The 19,456-nt window shown below is 42.6% G+C and overlaps 1 protein-coding gene across 1 annotated transcript; it reads right to left on the bottom strand.

Moving 5' to 3' along the window:
* Nucleotides 1–606: 606 nt before the first annotated feature.
* Nucleotides 607–16,467, bottom strand: LOC133450391 (arrestin domain-containing protein 3-like). Its single transcript, XM_061728972.1, has 6 exons — nt 16,124–16,467; nt 15,616–15,673; nt 15,311–15,458; nt 14,544–14,640; nt 2,085–2,341; nt 607–1,913 (listed from the first exon to the last, which is right to left on the bottom strand). Exons 1-6 carry the CDS (start codon nt 16,377–16,379, stop codon nt 1,326–1,328), a joined length of 1,404 nt encoding a protein of 467 aa, XP_061584956.1. The 5' UTR covers nt 16,380–16,467; the 3' UTR covers nt 607–1,325.
* Nucleotides 16,468–19,456: the final 2,989 nt, after the last annotated feature.

Genomic DNA, 19,456 nt, shown 5'->3' with positions numbered 1-19,456 from the left:
TGCACAGCAGACAATTCAAATTCAGTGACTGTACATGTAAATAGGCATATGATCAAATGTGAAGATCTTATAAGTTTCAGATCCATCCATTTAAATTGAGTGAGACTGTGCCTTTTACAACCAGATGTTGAATGAAAAAAAAGATCCTGAAACAAATACTGTAAAAGAACAGAATGCAATGATTTGCAAATCTCTAAAATCTATATTAAAAAACAATAACAGTGAAGTACATAACAGAATAATCTAAAAAATATACCATATTAAGACAAATACATAAGATGATTTTGAATTTGATGGTGACAAATTATTTCAGTAAAGGTGGAACAGGATTTCCAACTTTTTTGACAGCATGATACGTGATGCGGTGTACAAAGTTTTCACAAATTTATGCTCAGTAATATGTCCGCATTTGAGATTTTTTCTACATAATATTTTTAATAAAACACGGATCATTACATTTGCAAATTATTGCATTCAGTTTTTATGTCCATCTTACACAATGTCCCAACCATTTTGGAACCACAGTTGTAAAAACAGCTTTGCTGCCTTGAAAGTAATTTAAACGCACTTCATAATTCTGTAATAACATCATCTCTCACACTTAAGAAATTTCAAGTATCTTTATTCATATCTACAGATAAGGGAGAAATACTTACATTTGTTTTAAAAAAAAACTTGTTAGTGGCTTTCCAATAGGGGATTTTTGCATCTGAGTGGAAAGTGACTGACATGCACCAGGCAGCTGTTAGTTCATAAATAATGGTCAGATGTTATCATTTTACTTTGCATTTCAAAATACATCAGAATATATTTGTTTCCCTGCTAAGCAAATCTGGTATTGACACACCAGAGCATATTCACTTCCACAATTGAAGTTAGCACCCACTGTACAAAAGGCACATTGCATAACAATACACAAACATAAATGTCTGTTACTAGTTTACAGCTGAAAAGAAAAAAACACAAATGTCAAAGACAATGTTTTAGTTTTGTTGGTAATGAGAGTTAAGGAAAACAAATATGGGTTCATGCTCAAACAAAGAAGACTTTGGAGGTGAACAAGCCCTGTAACATGGAGTGGTGTGTGGAGTGCTTCCTGAGTACTGAGGTTTACAGTTACAACATTAGCAGCTGAACAAAGTGATAGTGATAATCCAGATGACTCACACACAGTGCAAAAGCACTATCTTTGCATACAGGTACCAACACACTCACAGTAAATACTACACACAATTACCATCTACATTTCACACTGTTAGATGGTCTGCTTTAATATGGTTAACCCTTGATATTTTATGTTGTTCACTGATTAAGCTTTCATGTGATTACTTAGCATCAGAGTTTTCAGGAGAAGAAGATGGGAAAAGTAATGAATATGCTGGAGGAGCTTCATCTGACAGAGAAAGGAAGTCTGTGTTCATTGCGGGTGCAGAAGGCATTAGGTTGTACATGGGAGCTGTTGGAGACAGGCGGGGAGGAGGTGGCTGGATGGGTGGGGCTGATGGAGAAGGGTGAAATGCTGGAGCAGATGGTGGGGGATGAAGCACAGAGGATGAGGAGGAAGATGAGAATGGAGATCCATATGGAGAAGGTGCCCGTGGAGAGTTATTGTAGGCCCCATACATGCGTGTTGGCTGAGGGGGGTACACACCCGGTGAACCCGCATACATCAGTGGGCTACTGGGGTAGGCAGGTGGAGGTGTTGAATTATTCTGGGCTCCTCGGTATCTGTAGCTGCCTGACTTAGGAGATGCAGGATAAGGACCCATAGACACTGTGGGGGAAGGGAAGTCGCTGTGGCTTGGACCCCCAATCGCTCCTCCGTTCAGATGGCCAGGAGCTAAGTCTGGAGGTATAATGACCAGTGGGAACACGACCTCCGGATCGAAAGCAAAGCTGATGTCCAAATACACCTGAGGAAAAATACGTCTGCTAAATTAGTATGTGAGGAATTACTTTTCAAATAAAACAAAATCATCATCTGAGAGTCACAAAAAGTGAAATATTGAATTTTCTCAATTTCAATGGGTTTTCACAAGATTAGTTTAACTTGTCCATAATATTATTGTTGCAATGTTACATACCTTTAAATGATATTCCACTGAGAGAATCTCACAGTTCTGAATTGTCATCATCTGATCTCTGGGAATCTTCATGGTGCACTTGACCTCCTTCTGTGTATAGGCTTTAACAGAGCTGTCAACCACTTTGTGGATCACGTTGTTCTCATGTCTGGTATCTCCTCTGGCACGGAATACAATATTCTGGATTATACTAAATTTTGGGATCATCTCGCTGGATGAAGAATTGTTGATTTTTGCAACAATCATTAATGTCTCACCTTGAAAAAAAACAACAAAAAAAACAAACAAAATGTTTAATGTGTTAAGCAAAGGGATGTATACAACATTCAGGCACAACCGCAGGGGAAAAAAAGTACAGAAGAAGAGAAGGGGAAACAGAAGAGGAAACAATAAACCTGAGAACAGAAGACACAAATCCATGTTTAATATTTAAAACATAGTGGGCAAAATTAATCATAACAGCTTTAAAATAAGTTTCTAAAAGAAAGAAACAACAGAATGCTAAAGACACTTAGTGTTGTCAATAGCAATTGAATATTTGTAGATCTTCAAATGCGTCTTAAATGATTCACTAATGGGGCACATTTTACTGACAACGGAAATTGTTTCAAACCCTGAGAGTGGCCACAGTAAAAGCCCTCTCTCTCACCGAGTAACCACAAGGGAGCAACAGTTAAAAGCAATTGATCCACGAGATCTGGTGGCAGAGTAACGTCAGAAAACTTTCGAAACACACACAGGAGCAGACCTGTGTAAAACTGCTCACATTTTCAGTTTCATTTTAATGTCTAATTCTATGCCTTATGAGAAACCTGTGAAGAGATACTATACCTGAAGTAATGCTCTCTAGTTTTTGATACCAGTCATACACACATACTATAGCAGCGGTCTGCATCATTTGCAGTTGAGACAACTGGTTTGGCTCATACTCAGATACAAATGGTTGCAAAAGTACATCATTAAAGATATTAAGGCTGCAGTTGTTTTCATGCCATCCAGTGAGAAGACAGTATGGACATCTGCTAACCAACATTAATTAATTAGAAAACGCAATTTTTCACCAATGTATTTATAACATTTTTGATATGAATATATCTGACAACATGTGCATGGAGATTTGGAGTCAAGGGCTCAAGGTGGTGCGTCAACACAAAAAAGCAACCACCTGTCATTTGCCTTGGCTAGTCCGTGGGCTAGAAAGGTGCTATATGTCACGGTGTGTGTTGGTTGAGGACCCAAATGCAGGAGAGCGGGAGGCGAGAGTTCACCAAAAAACAGGATTTATTGACCAAAAACCAAAGGCGCTGCTTGGCAGGATAAAAAAGAACCAGGATCATGAATGACAAAACTGACGAGGAGAACATGGAGGGAGCAAACAGTACGGACCGACAGGGAGCAGGGAAAGACAAGACCAAATATACACAGGGGACAACAAGACACAGGTGCAAACAATCAGGGCAGATGGAAAACAGGCGGGGCAGAACAGAAAACAGAAATGTCAAACCCTGACACTATAGAAGTAAATTGTTGCTGTTGTAGTTAGCAAATTGTTTGCCAATGAGGATTTCACCTCAAAAGGCAGTGAAATATGTGCACTCCTCACTCAAAAGCATTTATCTGTAACTGCCCACATGTCAGTTTAATGTTCTTATTTATTTATATAATTTTTGGTTCCTACCTGCCCATATTGTGCGGACGTATGGTTTATATTTTTGTTTCTAGACGGTACCACCTTTAGCAACACCAACTGGCAAAGCATGGTAAGGGAGAAAACGGATGGTTGTTTCCTCAAGCGACAAATTTAATGTTAGTAACAAAATGAAATATTCACAAAGAAGACAAAGAAAGAAGAAAGGACAAGATTCAGCCCTTTTGGTAGTGTGCAGCCTACGAGGTGTGTTAATTGTGTGTCTGTGTAATTATGTTAAGCTACAAGCCTTTGCACGTGTATTTACATGATTGCTTGTTCATTTTTATTTTCTTTAGTTCTCACGGGTCGGTCCGTGACCGGGAATAAACCCTGTCTTTTAAAACAAGCTCGGGTCTCATACTTTCTACTGGGAGGAGCCACAATATCATTGATGTACTTGTGGAAAATGGCACCTAAATGAAACATATTTAGTACTATGACGATTGGCCAAAAATGGACCTCAAGTGTACTTCATAAGAAATTTGGGCTTTGGACAAAAAAAAAGGGAACAAGACAATTATCTCTCCATAAAACAGGATTTAGAAAGCAATTCACTTGAGAGCAGCCCTCTGAATACCAACATAGTTCCTGAGACAGTTTAAAAGAATATAGCAATTAATTGTATCAAAAGATGCACTAAGGTTTAAGAGAGACAACGGCACATTTACTTTCTGTTGTGTAAAGACCACAGAAAGCTGTCTGAAACTTTAAGCAGGACTGCTTATGTACTCCTGAGGTCTGAGTCCTGAGGTCTGATGTTCTCATCTAAGAAGGAATGAAAGTGAGCCTAATTTATTTTTCATAACTGATTAGTAATGGGAGCTCAGAGCTTGGTCTTTTTAAGGAGGGTGGACAGTTCCATTTATGAGACGGCTATTTCTGATAAAAGTAATAAACAGTGCTACTCATTACAAAACTTTTAAAAAAATTGTGTGAGTGATGAGCAGAGAACCATAGCTTGATTTAGAATGAGTAACTGAGTTAACAGTGGGAGACAGAGACATGGGGTCAAGAAATTATTAACATTTGCAGCACAAGGAGCCCCCTGAAGATGTGGGTTATAGATGATATGTGATCTATCTTGTAGAGAATGGTTTTTAAAGTTTTTGCAAATGGCTGTAAATGGCTCTAGACAGAAATCAATGACTGTTGAGGAGTTCATCAATTGTATGGAACAGACTTCTTTAATGATAGGACTTCACAGTTAAATACAGAGTATTGTGTAGCACATCTGCCTATGATCACAGCTGTTTAGCCAAGATTACGTTCTGGGTTTTCTCAGTTTAACAGGTGCCACTGAGTCTAGGAAATCACAGGTAGAATAAACTTAAAAATCAACAAGTAAAAGTCTAGCTGAAAGGTGTGGTAATTTTTGAAGGGATATTGCGTAATTTAGGTTGTTAGCTCATGTGCGGTCAAGCTAACTGTCTAACTATCTATTAACTTCTGCTTGTGTTGCAGGGACAGCAGCCTAAGCAGATAGGGCCAGACCTTTCTCTCTCTGGCCAACTCCTTCAGCATTTATGGGGAATGCCAAAGTGTTTCCAGGCCAGCTGTGTCGCAGTGTGTCCTGGGTTTGTCCCAATGTCTCCCCCTGGAAATGTCTGAAACACCTCTTGAGCAATTTAATCCAATTACATTTTATTAACATAGTATGTATAACAATACAAATTGTCCCTGCACGATTTTCAGAGACCTAGAACATGACCTTTGAGCAAATATTAAAGTAACAATGGCAAGTAAAAAAACTCCCCTAGCAGGAGAGAAACCTTCAAACGGTGGCAAGGAAAAAGTCCCCTTAAAGAGGGAAGAAACCTTGAGTTGAACCTGGCTCATAAGGGGGTACCCTCCTGCTGCCCAGAGCCCAGATGGGTAGAAACAGAAAAGAGGAGGGAAATAGAACAGAAAGGATAGAGAACAGAGGGAGGAGAGGCACAAATATATTAGTACCGTATTTTCGCGACCATATGGCGCACTGTGTGGAAAGGCGCACCCTCAGTTTTGTGTGTCATTTTTGGTTTTAAAACACACATAAGGCGCACCGACCCAAAAGGCGCCGTCTACGGACAAGGACGGATTATCATGACCACGGGCCCTGGACACAAACTCGCTATGGGCCCCTACCCACAATAATATCCTACGTGCACGGTGCATGCCCTCCCCAATCACTCAGTTTGGTCACACAATGGCGCAGAGAATCCACAATCACACCGTGTGATTGTGGATGGCGGAGTGGCAGAGCGCGGGTCTCAGTACAGAGGGGGCGGAGCATTCTCCATGGGCCCTTATGATAGTCATTTTAACGTTCAACAACACCTCATCCTGCCCATCAAACAACATTTATTCTCACTTTTATTGAGCCAAGCCTATAGGCCTATGCTGCAGAAAGCAGAGTAAAGTCACAAACCTGTTCAGAAGAACGAACGCACGCACACACACACACACACACACACACTGACCGCACAATGCACATTTTATCATAATTATAGCCTACAATTTACGATTATATATGAACGTATCACACAAAACGGGGCCCTATGAGCTTGTAAATGTATTTATTATTTATTTTTATTATTAATTTACACATAAAAAAAAAAAAAATGTTTGAAAGCCGAGGGCCCCCATTGGCTCCAGGGCCCTGGGCACATGCCCACTTTGCCCATGCGGTAATCCGTCTATGTCTACGGAGACGGAGCTGCACACACACGCGCTGCAAAACACACACGTGCTAAAAATACAGCGGAAGCAAAACTTAGTTTGATATTTTATTTCACTTTTCACATCAATCAAACCCTTCAAAGGTTCATATTCTGTTTCTGCATTAAAGAATTTAAAAAAACCACCGGGTTGCTGCACATAAACCTGTCTCAGCCACCCGATCATCTCCTCATCCATCCAGCCCTTCATTTCACTCTGGCTGGAAAAGTCTGTTTAGGCAACGCTTTTCTTTTAAAAATCACCATAGCCGGCAGTTTCTGTCCAGCGTGGCAGCCAAGCACAAGACTAAATAAACTTTTCATACCCCGTTGTGCTGCGGATCCCGACCGCGGCGGTCCCGGGTCCCGCTCCCCGTCTGCTCCCTCGCGCTGGACCGGGTCCGCTCCCCGTCTGCTCCCCCGCGCTGGACCGGGTCCCGGGTCCCGGGTCCCGGGTCCCGGTCCGCCCCCCCCCCGCGGCGGTCCCGGGTCCCGGGACCCTCGCGCTGGACCCGCTCACACACACGCGCTGTCGGGGAGCCGGTACCGGGTTGTATGCGACAGGAGCTCCGTTAATTCAGCTGCGCCAGTCCGAATGTCCAGACCTGTCTCAGCTTCTTGATCATCATCCCTTCATCCAGCCCCCTCTTTTCATTGGCCCTTATAATGACTCCGGCTGGAAACGTCTTATGCAAAGTTTTTCTTTTAAAAATCCCCATACAGTTTCTGTCCATCAGCTGCGCCAGGCAAGCACCACATAAACCAGTAAGTGTGTGTGTCGCGCCGCGAACACACCCGCGCATGTCGGGATCCGGTACCGGGTTTGTAACCGACAGATTTGGCTGCAAATCTCAGAGTGTGAAGCTGATCCGACCTGAGACAGACCCCAGAAATCTCTGCTCCCAAAGCGGCCGGGAACCAGGTCATCGGACCGCTTGGGGAACCAGGAAGTCGGGCTGCAGCAGCGCCCATCACCGCGGCTTTAACCGGGGAAAGTCACCGGTTCCGACCGGCCGGGACCGGAGCAGCCCACATGGACTGGTAGTAGGGGCTCCCGGGGAAAGAGCACCGGCATTTCAGCCGGATCTGCAGCGGGGAACCGGCGATCGGACCCCGCAACCCCACGGCAGGTGCTTCCTCGGTTCCGACATGCAAAACACACGTGCGCTGCAGAACACACACACACAAGTGTGCTTATTTAAATAGAGCGGAGCAAAACTTAGTTTGATTGTATTTTATTTCACTTTACACATCAAGCAAATCCTTAAAAGTCTTCATCATCTGTTTCGCATTAAACAGCTCAGTGGAGTCTCATTCACGTCGCAGCTCACGGGGGCTTCACTCGCCCCCTTCTCCCTTTACCGTTCTCATGGCCTTACATTACCGTAATTCAGGTAATAGACACGGCGCACCGTTTCTTAAGGCGCCCGGCACATTAAAAAAAAAAAAAAAAAAAAAAGTTGCGCCTTATGGTCGCGAAAATACGGTAGTCATTATCCGTTAGTGGACCAAAGGCCCAAATGTATGTGGACCAAACTCTTGCTCTGTCTGTATACTGAATGACCAGAGGCAACGAACCCAGAACCTTGTACTCTCAAAGCACTCCCCACAGTGTACCCTGAGGGTCATGGCTGAATGCCCTCCTCAAGTCCACAAAGCATGTGAACAGGTTTGACCCGCTACAGGATCTTAGTAAGGGTAAATAGCTGGAGCAATGTTCCCTGACTGGAAGGAAACTCACCCTGCTCCCCCTGAATCTGAGGTTCGACAATCGATTGGACTTGCTTACCAAAAAGGCAGAGGAGTGTGATTCCCCTACAACAACCAGTCTTGAAAAACTTGGGGATTGAATATCACTAAACCTCAGAAACCTGCTGCTACCTCAGCATCCTCAGTGTAGCAATTCTATAAGAAGATACATACAATAAACTGTATTCTCATTTTAGCATAGTGCCACTACCTGGCATATCACCACCTTAACCTTGTTGCTACTCCTACAAAGAGTGTGACTAACCAGTGATCAGCAGCCAATGCGATAGCCAACTATGGTTGACTTTAGTGATGCACCAAAATGAAAATTTGTGTCTGAAACCGAAAAAAATAAACACCTGACTGAATACCGAATAACATACCGAACAATGGTTCTTCACAGTTTTTCATTTATTTTGCCAATTTTTTCACCATTGCATAAATCAAAAATCACAATCCCTTTCCCATACAAGTAGTCTGCCTAATTATTTATATTATTGTATCATATCTCCATTTCTCTTATGCACTCTTCAGTGCTTGTATTTGTTTTATTGCTTTTATGTTAAATACAGCTTATTATTAATATTATTATTATTATTATTATTATTATTATTACCTGCGTGCCATCTGTGCCAAGTCAGGAAAGTGGCCTTGATTAGTCCCCCCATATGCGAGAGGGTTATCGCTCCTGGGGATGGGGACTAACCATCTAACTGTTGAGCGGTTGCGCTTGTCGTCTGCCTGGCATCTGGGTTATTTTCTTGGAGGGTCTCGTCAAACATATCAGACAGTGAGGGTTCGTGCACCGCATCTGTAGTCTCCTGCGCTGTGCGTCACGTGACCGTCTGCATCACCAAGCGGCTTTCCCAAATCCAACTCAGCCTGGATCATTTCTCGTGTCCTCTGCTTTTCCCCCACTGTTACGTCCCCATAGGCATAAGGGCGTGAGGGGAGTAACACAGGTGGGACCCGAAGGATAAAATAGGAGGAGACCAATGCTTCAACAGAGCCGTGGCGCATTTATTAAGAACAAACAAAACATAAAGCGGGCTCCCCCCCACTAGGAGAGCCGATCAACTGGTCTGCCGGACTTCAACCACAGCAGACTGGAGAAACCTGCCACACACACGGCTTCGTCACACACAAAGGCCCACACAGAGCCCCGAACTGCAGCTCTCCCCAGGTATTTGTAGCTGGCCACGCCCAATCATGGCTGCTTGGCTGCAGGTGTGATCAATGAGTGGGAAGGCAGGGGGCGGGACCTGGGAAGAGGCAGAGCAACCACACACACAAAGAGACACAGAGGCCACAGGGCCGTAACACCCCCCCCCCATAAAAACAAACCCCTCCGGGTTTGTTATTGGGCAATAATGTCTCACCCACGGGATAGCGCGTCAGCCACGATGTTGTCTTCAGCTTGGAGGGTTTGAATGCGTAGGCCTTGGTGCCATAAACAATGTTTCTGAGCTGACCTTCCAGCTTGGTGATCTTTGCTGCCCTCACATCCAGCAGCTGAGCCTGCTGTTCCAGCTGCTGTTCATTCTCAGCTTTGTCCCTGCTCATCTTTTGGAGTGTAGGTTCCAGCTCCACCTTGTAGTCTTTGCTGATCTGGCTCTCCATGTTCAGCAGGTTTCTGGTCTTCTCCAGCTCTTGGATGGTTTCAGCGTGAGCAGCTTGCAGCTCTCTGACAGAGCTCTCCTGACTGCTGCTCACCTCTATCTCTGCCATGAACCCCAGGTCTCCATTCTCCTGGGATTTACGCTTTTTAACAAGCAGCAGGGCATCCGTGAGTTCAGCCGCACTGTCATCACTCTCTCTCCTGAATAACTTCAGGCGGTTGTTCAGCTCCTCCAGTTGCTGCTTCTGTTCCAGCTCAGCAATCCGCTCCTGCAACTGCTCCACCTGGATCTTGGTGATGTTGGTGCTGTGCAACTGCTTCTTCAGCTCCAAACTTTTCAGCCGCTCATCTTTCAACTGAGCCGACAGCTCATCCCTCTTTTCAATTGCTACATCATGACTGACCCTCAATGTTTGCTGAGCCTCTTGTAGCTCCTCCACATGGTTCTGCTGGGACTCGATTACATTCTCTAGGTCGCAGATCTTGGCTCTGGCTTCCTCCAGGAGGCTGTGTCCATATCGAGGCAGCTGGCCAGCTGGAGGTCTCCCTCCTCCATCCAAACTCTTGCTTCTGGGTCGTGCTAGACAGTGAGATAAGGTGTCACCTCTGAGCTTTGCCAGCCCAGAGTTGACCCGTGACTGCACCTGTCCATATGGCATGGGCCTCCGGCTCTGAGAGCTGAGGAGTTGCTGCTCGCGTTTCAAAGCTAAGCACTCTGCTACCAGGTGGCCAGGTTTGTGGCAGAAGAAACACAGCCTATTTGTCCTCACCCTCAACCGGGAGGCTGGGACATGAGGGACCTGCTTATCAGTGGCCCTCTCAGACAACTCACGGGGGAAGACTTACGTTTAGTGAGCACTGCCTTGTGTGTGAGGGTGAACTCGTCAGCCAAGGAGGCTGCCTGCTGTAGAGTTGCTACCCTCTGTTCATTGAGATAGACCATTGTACGCTCTGGAACACAGGCCTTAAACTCCTCCAACAGCATGAGCTCACGCACAGACACATAGTCATCAGCCTTACAGGAAGCACACCAACAGTCAAAAAGAATCCCTTTCTCCCTAGCAAAGTCAGAGTATGTCTGACCGGAGGTCTTTCTAAGGTTGCGGAACCGCTGTCGGTAGGCTTCTGGGACTAGCTCGTACACACGCAGTATAGCGCCTTTCACCTTCTCATACAAAAGGCTGTCTTCCACAGAGAGGGAAGCACACGCCTTCTGAGCTTTTCCAGTCAACTTACACTGCAGCAGGATGGCCCACACGTCAGCTGGACAGTGTAAGGCAGTAGCTATGCGCTCAAACGCACCAAAGTATGGCTCTACTTCATACTCTCGGAAGGCAGGAACTAGAGAAATATGCCTACTGATGTCAAAGACGGGAGGGTGGTATGCAGGAGACTGTGTACCTACAGCAGGAGCACTGACAGGGGTCTCACTGCCCTGCAGCTCCAGCTGACGCATCCTAACCGCAGTCTCTGCTTCCAACTTCTTCACCTGTAGCCTAAGCTCACGTTCCTCTTTCCGTTCCTGAGCCTCACGCTCCTCTTTCCTGTCCTGAGCCTCTACCTGGAGACGAGCAATACGCAGCTTCACCCGGGCATCTAGCCTAGAGCCAGGAGTAGACCCAGCAGAGAGGGGGTCAAAGCGTGGCATCGTGTACGGCTTCTCTTCCCCCTCACCATCACTGCTGTTCCCCTGTTCACTGGGAGCGGAGCGCCCCTCCTCAGCCCCTTCCCCACCCTGAGAAACAGAGCAGCTCGCACCCGAGGGCTCTGCCACAACAGATGCCCCTTCCCCTTGGTCCCCAATAGCCACTGGAGGCAGGTGAACACCCTTGTCAACCAACCCCTTTACAACAGCATCCCTAAGCTCTCCCTTACGGAGCGCAGTGGAGACAGGAATGCCATAATGTTTAGCAATAGCATGCAGGTCCTCCCTTCGACATGCTTCTAGCAAGCTCAGAGTGGGGTTAGCCACAAACACAACCAGGTCGAAGGCGGCCATGCTCGCCACAACACCAAACACACAACACAATTACACACTATACACCACCATCCTCAATGGACCAGCCACACAAGGCTACCACACCACAGGCTACTGACTAGCCTGTTGAGCACTAACACAACAGCCCTGAGCTAATCAAGTGAACAGCAAAGCCACTGCTAGGCTGAAACAACTGGCTTAGCACTCAACACACCTGTGAGTCACCCACCAGTGATGAACAGAATGCACATAGATGCCCGCAAACACACACAGGCCAACCTGACCAGAAACAAACTTCCCCAGAACCTACCTAACCAAAACTATTCCTGGCTTAGCTGTCTTCTGGAGCGTGCCAGGCTCGGGGCCACTTGAAAGGCCACAGACCAGCGGCCAAATGCCTACCCCCACCAGGGAATTGAATCCCCACCCAGGATTTGCTCCGAAAACAAAAAAGACAAAATAATAAACGAGTGCCCGCAGGAAGGACGACTGAGTCAGCCCAGCTCAATCATCTACTTCTGGGGAGGCAGTTCACACAATGGCCAGGCAAGACAAAATCAGCAGACATCAAACACACCTGCCCAACACCAGCAACAACTCACCACCACGAAAAACAATCAAACATTGACTCACTCGTTATCCTTCGTATTCCCGGACGAGCCCCCAAATATGTTACGTCCCCATAGGCATAAGGGCGTGAGGGGAGTAACACAGGTGGGACCCAAAGGATAAAATAGGAGGAGACCAATGCTTCAACAGAGCCGTGGCGCATTTATTAAGAACAAACAAAACATAAAGCGGGCTCCCCCCCACTAGGAGAGCCGATCAACTGGTCTGCCGGACTTCAACCACAGCAGACTGGAGAAACCTGCCACACACACGGCTTCGTCACACACAAAGGCCCACACAGAGCCCCGAACTGCAGCTCTCCCCAGGTATTTGTAGCTGGCCACGCCCAATCATGGCTGCTTGGCTGCAGGTGTGATCAACGAGTGGGAAGGCAGGGGGCGGGACCTGGGAAGAGGCAGAGCAACCACACACACAAAGAGACACAGAGGCCACAGGGCCGTAACACCCACATTCAAGTAATGATCTGACATGCTGACATGTTTGCTGCATTTAACACCACACGCCCTTCACTCCACGCTGTACACTGTTTGATTGCGTCATCTCAACCCGCCGTTATTAATTTTTCGTTTTTTTCGCCACTTATTCCACCGAACACCGAAAGTGTTTTTTTTGCTATTTTCGGCAGAACAATTTCAGTTACCGACCATTCGGTGCATCACTAGTTGACTTTGTTGACTTTGTTTGCACACTGACATTTAATGATGATGATTGCTTGGGCCAAAGGATCCAGAGCCATAGCTTTTCATCTCCAAATACACAAAAAAGAACTACAGATTTTGGAAGATAATCTATCTAGCTGATAGATTTAATTGATTTCTCAAACTCTGATTGTAAACCACCTGGCAACAGTGCTGGTACGAGCAATCACTGTGCCTGTTGTGATGCTTCGCCAAAATATCCTTATCTGTACCTGTTGACAAGATCATGGCATCTCATTTGACATTGTTATTTCTGCGCAAAGTCACAACATATAAATGAGAATATATTCAATAAAGTGTATTCTTTCACTTAGGATATGTGCAGCAATCCACTCCTAGCAGTTATTCTAAACTAGGTTAGCAGGGGCTTTGTCAAAGAGCGCCATTTATTTTCTTAGCAAACTCTGTGGTTGACAACAATTGAGCTAATTTCCACAATGTTGCTGTATCCCTTTAACACTGCTAAAGGGAGGAGGCTATACAGACATCAGAGAAATCATTTATGGTCAAAGCATTTACAGTGCGGGCGTAACTAACTAATAATTGATGAGGAATGGGAACAGAATGAAGCAAAGTGGAAAGCTTAGGAGACTGGTACTGGTACTATAACATACTCAAATCCTCGACATCTGAAGAGGCGAAGGGTAGACCAGATATATGCAGTATTCTAGATGCAAAGTGTGGCCATGGTTGTGCGTTGAGCAATGACATTGAAATAGACAATAAAAATTACAAAAGGTTTAGCAACCTTGGATAGGTTGTTTATATCTCTGCATTATTTAATTTATAATCTGTATATACTGTATTTACTATAATACTTTCTGTTGCACTTCTGATTGGATGCCAAACTGCATTTCGTTGCTCTGTACTTGTGTACATGTGTAATGACAATAAAGTTGAATCTAATCTAATCTAAAAGATTAAAATTTTGATCAAATTTAAAACACTTGATGAATATACAGTTACTCAGGCATTCAACCAGTGACAAACAAAAAAATCGCAGTGCAACAGTGGGATTTAAGAAAAAAAAAGTGCAATAGCCCGACCACAACTATTTTGCCAAGGTGAATTAAAAAGCTTCATGTGTTTTGGGCATAATGTTAACAGTTTGCTATATTCCCCAAGCTTCAGCCAAGTTTCAGTAAGGAACAGGGAATCAAGTGGATGAAATAAACTAATTTAGAACAAAAGAACCAGTTTAAGCAGAGTCAAGTAAAGGGACATTAGACATTTTGTATAAGGAAGATTATTTCTGCTTCCCTGTTTATGGAATCATAAAGACGCCTGGTATAACCCATGTGATTTGTATTTTTGTTTTTTCATGTGGCTTCATTTTTTTTCACATAAAAAAACAATAATTTGCACAAGACTGTAGAACATATGAAGAAATGCATTAATACCTGGAGCATATGCCTTCTTATTAGTGACGACATCCATGTGTACTTGTCCTTTTGAGAAAAGCCCCATCTCCTTTTTTGTTGAACCAATTTGCTGTGTCTACAATGAAAGAAAAATCCTGTTGATACACTTCTTTCATAGATACAATTCAAAGTCGCTACTGTGATTACTAATACCGTACACAAACAATTTAACAGAAAACCACAGCAACAACTATGGTAAAACATGGGTGATATAGCTCAAAGTGATGGGCCTGTGAAGACTTGTTATGAGAATTTCAGTTGTTTAGAAGTCACCTCTGCTACTTTAGTGTTTTGATTCATTGTCACCACTATTACAAGGTTGTATTACTGTAGCTACATGTAAAACTCTGTGATTGGCTGGGAAGCACTGTGCAGCATGTCATAATTAAACGGTCATACTTTCTCATTAATCAGGAAAGTAAACATAATTCACACCAGTTTTTGACTCTAAAAATGTTGAAACGTCTGCTATGAAAAGAGTTTATGTTCTCCAATATAATAAGTCAGTAAGATCACAGGCTTCAGAGTTGGATATCTCAGCTCTCAAACAGATACAAACAAAACTGTTTGCGTGTCTGAAAAGGACAAGAAATTAATGTGAATGTCTCTTACCATGGAGCGGTGTTGCATCTGAGACAACTATTGACATAAACTATGACATTAAAATTTCATTACCTTGTGCAAGAATATAAGGGTGATGGGTAATATATCAGATTTGCAAATGTATAGTTAGACATATTAAATACCATTAGAGAGTGAAGATTTGTTAAAGACTTGGAGACAAAACGTATCTCCTTTTCTGCTGTGGAATCGATTCTCCAACTCCTGGACAACTTGGCCTCCAGTTTGTAAACTATTTTTCCATGAGTTCCCCTGAAGGATGATGGTATGCTTCTGTAAATGGGAAGGTAGAGCTGAATTAAGTAACAAAAGGTGTATTAACATCAATTTAGAGTGTTCAAAGGAGAATTGTTATGCTCACGTTTGTTAGAATTATGTCACTGTGTCAGCATGATGTTTTGGTTAAATATCTTGGAGGTCAGATACTTACCCTGTTGGTATCTTAAAGTTGAATTTGTACACATGGATCCCTTCAGACAATGCAGTTTCTGTAAAGGAAAATTCGTTTTTTTACTCTTCTTAAATATTATAATATATGATACTGAAATCCTCTAACAGATGAAACAGATGAAAGATAAACACATGTATAGAAAGTGCTGTAAAACAAGTGAGAAGATGGATTTCAGATAGAAATTCCATTTCAATGCTTCTCATCCATACTTTATTCCAGTTCGGTGCATTTCATTTATTACATAAACCCAACTTCGTGGCACTGTACTAAAAATCCAGCAACAATGTTCGAGAAGTTACAGTCAAACATGTTTAAATACATAGCTTGTTCCTTTTTAATCATTTTTACATTGTTTTCTAACTGTGGTGATATTTGACATTTTTTAAAAAGTGAATATTTAAACATCACAAAATCCGTGACGGGGAGCTTGTGAGTTTGAACGGAATGTATTTAGACATGCATCACCTACAAGACGTGTACTGCCTACCATCTGCGTCCTCTGGGAGTAAAAACTGCTTTAGTTTGAAGTATCTGCGGTGCGCATAGTATGTATATGTACGGTCGCCTCGCTTTCTCGTCCAACGCACGTCGGCGTCCCCTTTGGCCTTAATATACAGGCTCTGAACTTTGGTCTCCTTTTGTAAGGCCACAGTTACATTTCCCGTGATAATGTCTCCCTCTGAAAACGTTCCGTTCTCATTCAGCAGGTCGTATGTAATCGTGAAGCATTTAACTGCAGGCATTGTCGCAAGGAGCGAAATCTCAGCGCAAATATGGAAACGCAGACCGCGTATCGCAGTGTTCTCGTTTTGTTAGCCTGTCTACAAATATTTTCACTCCGGGCGTTTTCTTGATAGGGGAAGGCAGGACGTATGGACCGTTAAGGACACGCCTTTGTGAGGAAAAAAGTTTTTTGCAAAGATCTCTGCTGCCATCCACAGTAAGGACAAGAGATTGTGTCTTTACCTCCATTGGATCCTGCTGTTGTTGGTCAGATATGTTTCTCCTCTAAAAAGAGCAGATTCATCGTTTTTATCCTTGCAAAGTATTTTTACAAAGATACAAAAAGGACATTATGTGGTCTGCTCATTTTGTAAACTGTCTGCAGAAGACTTATGTCATTTATTTTGGTCTTGTCCCATCTCGTGTATTTTTTGGCAAGATATCTGCTCACTAATTTCACATCATATTGACTCTGATTTCTCCCTCTCATATGAAAATGTATTGTTTGGATTCTTTTCTTATACCTCTAGCAAAGCAAATAAATACTACATCATCAATTTAATTCTGTTACTTGCAAAATTTCATATTCACAAATCAAAATTCTCTAATCACATACCATCTTTCCCGGCCTTTAAAAATTAATTCAAACAATACATTTCAACAATCCAATATTCTAAAAATAGAAAAGCCATCCGAACCTTATTTGTTGAGTTATGTACTAGGTATAAAATATTTTTGAACTGATCTATAATTTCTGTCTGTGACTGTTCCCCTGGCATCAAATATTTCTATGTATGTTTTGTTTGTTTTATAATGTTTTGTTGACAATTTGAAATAAAGAAGTGAAAAAAAAGGACAAGAGATTGAAGTTTACAGGAGGCAAGAAAGAGGTTCATTGTGTACACAAGCGCATTGGTTCATTTGTCATGGAGAGCCCCCTGCTGGTCATTCACGGTTATAGGTTTTCGGCTGATGGAAACCCCCAAATTTTTGTTTTTGAACATTTTACGCACCCCTATGAAAGACTAGGGGAACTATTTTCGATTTAAAAGGTACTTTTTCGTCTGACTGTGGATGTACATAAAAAGGAGAAAAAAGAAAATCGCATTTAATTAATATGTTCTGAAATTGTCCCTGTTGTAGGTGGTCTTACATCTAACTAGGTATCAGTGTGGCCTCAAGTACCAATTTGCAATTAATTCAAAAAAAGGGAGAAGTAAAACATGAAATATTCAATTCTAAAGACTTTCTTTTATTTTTATTTTCAATCAATCAATCATTTTATTTATTTCAAACCAACAAAACCACAACTCTCGTACTACAAAACAAGAACAGAAAGTTACAGGACACCATTGAACAGAACAAACAACAATACCAACAGCAGACACTATAACAAAACAAAACAAACACTGTTTGAAAAGGGGATGGCAGAAGCAAAGCTTATTAATTTCCATCCCCCGCCAACGCACATATAACAAAGACAACCATAACACAAAGTTACTCCCTTAAACCCCTCTTCCCCTCAATCATTTCATTTCTTTACATCAGTTTATCTCTCCTTCCCTTTTATACATTACAAAGACTGCTTTTCTGTACTTACTTTTAAATTGACCGACACTTTGACTAAGTTTAATTCCATCATCTAAACTGTTCCACAGAATAACCCCTCCAACAGAAACACACATACTTTTAAGAGTTGAACTTACACTTTGTTGTTGCAATTTAAGTTTTCCTCTTAAGTCATACCTTTTACAACCTTCCCTGTCATGAAATAATTTTTGAATTAAACTTGGAAGAAGATAGTTTTTAGCTTTATACATAATTAGTGCAGTTTTCAATTTTAACAAATCAAAAGATTTTAACGCAAAGGCCTTAAGAAAAAGTAAATTAGTGTGATCATTGAACCTGACATTGAAAACGGTACGTATGGCTCTTTTTTGCAATATGTAAAGAGGCAACAGGTTGGTTTTATATGCATTTTTATTTTTAATTTTTTTTTATTTTTGAAAATTAAGAGTTTGCACCTAACTGTGCACCAACAGAGTAGTAGAAAGTCTGCTCTAAAAAAAAACCCAGCTAAATCCTGCCATTCAGCTAATGTTTGAATAAATATGTTGTCTATTTATTCTAAAGGTTTCTTAAGTTGGTATGTAGCTGCATGAGATAAAATTGATAATAATTCTGTAACAGTTTTCCTTAGTGGTTCTGTTAGTCAGTCTACACCCAGAAGTTACCACCTCAGAAGAATGCTCCAAGTACCACCTTAGGCTATAATTGACATTAAAATACAATAAAGGAGACTTCTTCTTTTCAGTCTTTCTAAAAAAAATAAATTGTCCCAACAAAAACCAAATGAAGGTGTGTAATAGCCTACTATCTCACAAAGTCTTTCAGCAGCTCATGACATGACATTTATTATCCAGTCGACATTGGGATGTATTTTTTCTTAATGCATTTATGCCACTACATAACTGGAAGCTAGTTACAGTGGTTACGTTACCAGAATGCTCTGCAATTGCCAATTGCATTATGGGATACAGTATGCCAGGTTGAGTGGTAACTGCAGGTTTTTAGAGGATAACTTGCTGGGATATCAACTCCTGGGGAGAGTGGTGATTGTACAGCATAATTTCAGCATATGAATAATCTTTGTTACATTATAGTGATTGCCTCAAAATTAGTGGCCTCAGTGATCGCAAGCAACAGTTGCCCATATCATTCTTGCTCAGCATGGTGTTCACACACATTTGAAGGCTTCATGCCAGCAAACAGTCAAAACCTCTGCTGTTATAGTGGTGCTCACACCTGCTGATCATCAGTTAATCAAGGGTATCTAATTAGCAGCACCTGGCTGCTTCTTACCTTGAGCGTACTTGTTTTTTTTTCAAACGCTCCCTCTGCATTTTGGCTTGGTTTTGAAAAATAAACAACGACTCATTTGAGGTGGCATCTACCTAAGACTAGGTAAGGACCAGATTAGTTTTGTAAATATGCCTTGGTATGTAAAACCTTAGAATTAAAAGAGGATGGACTTTTTTCTGCAAGACTTTCTAGGAGCTAATTTAACAGTAACCGTAAGCACAAGGTCAAACCTAGA

This window comes from Cololabis saira, chromosome 9 (assembly GCF_033807715.1).
Source record: "Cololabis saira isolate AMF1-May2022 chromosome 9, fColSai1.1, whole genome shotgun sequence".
Lineage (NCBI taxonomy): Eukaryota > Metazoa > Chordata > Actinopteri > Beloniformes > Belonidae > Cololabis > Cololabis saira.
Note: the sequence above shows the minus strand (reverse complement) of the source record. Positions and strands in the feature narration are given on the sequence as shown.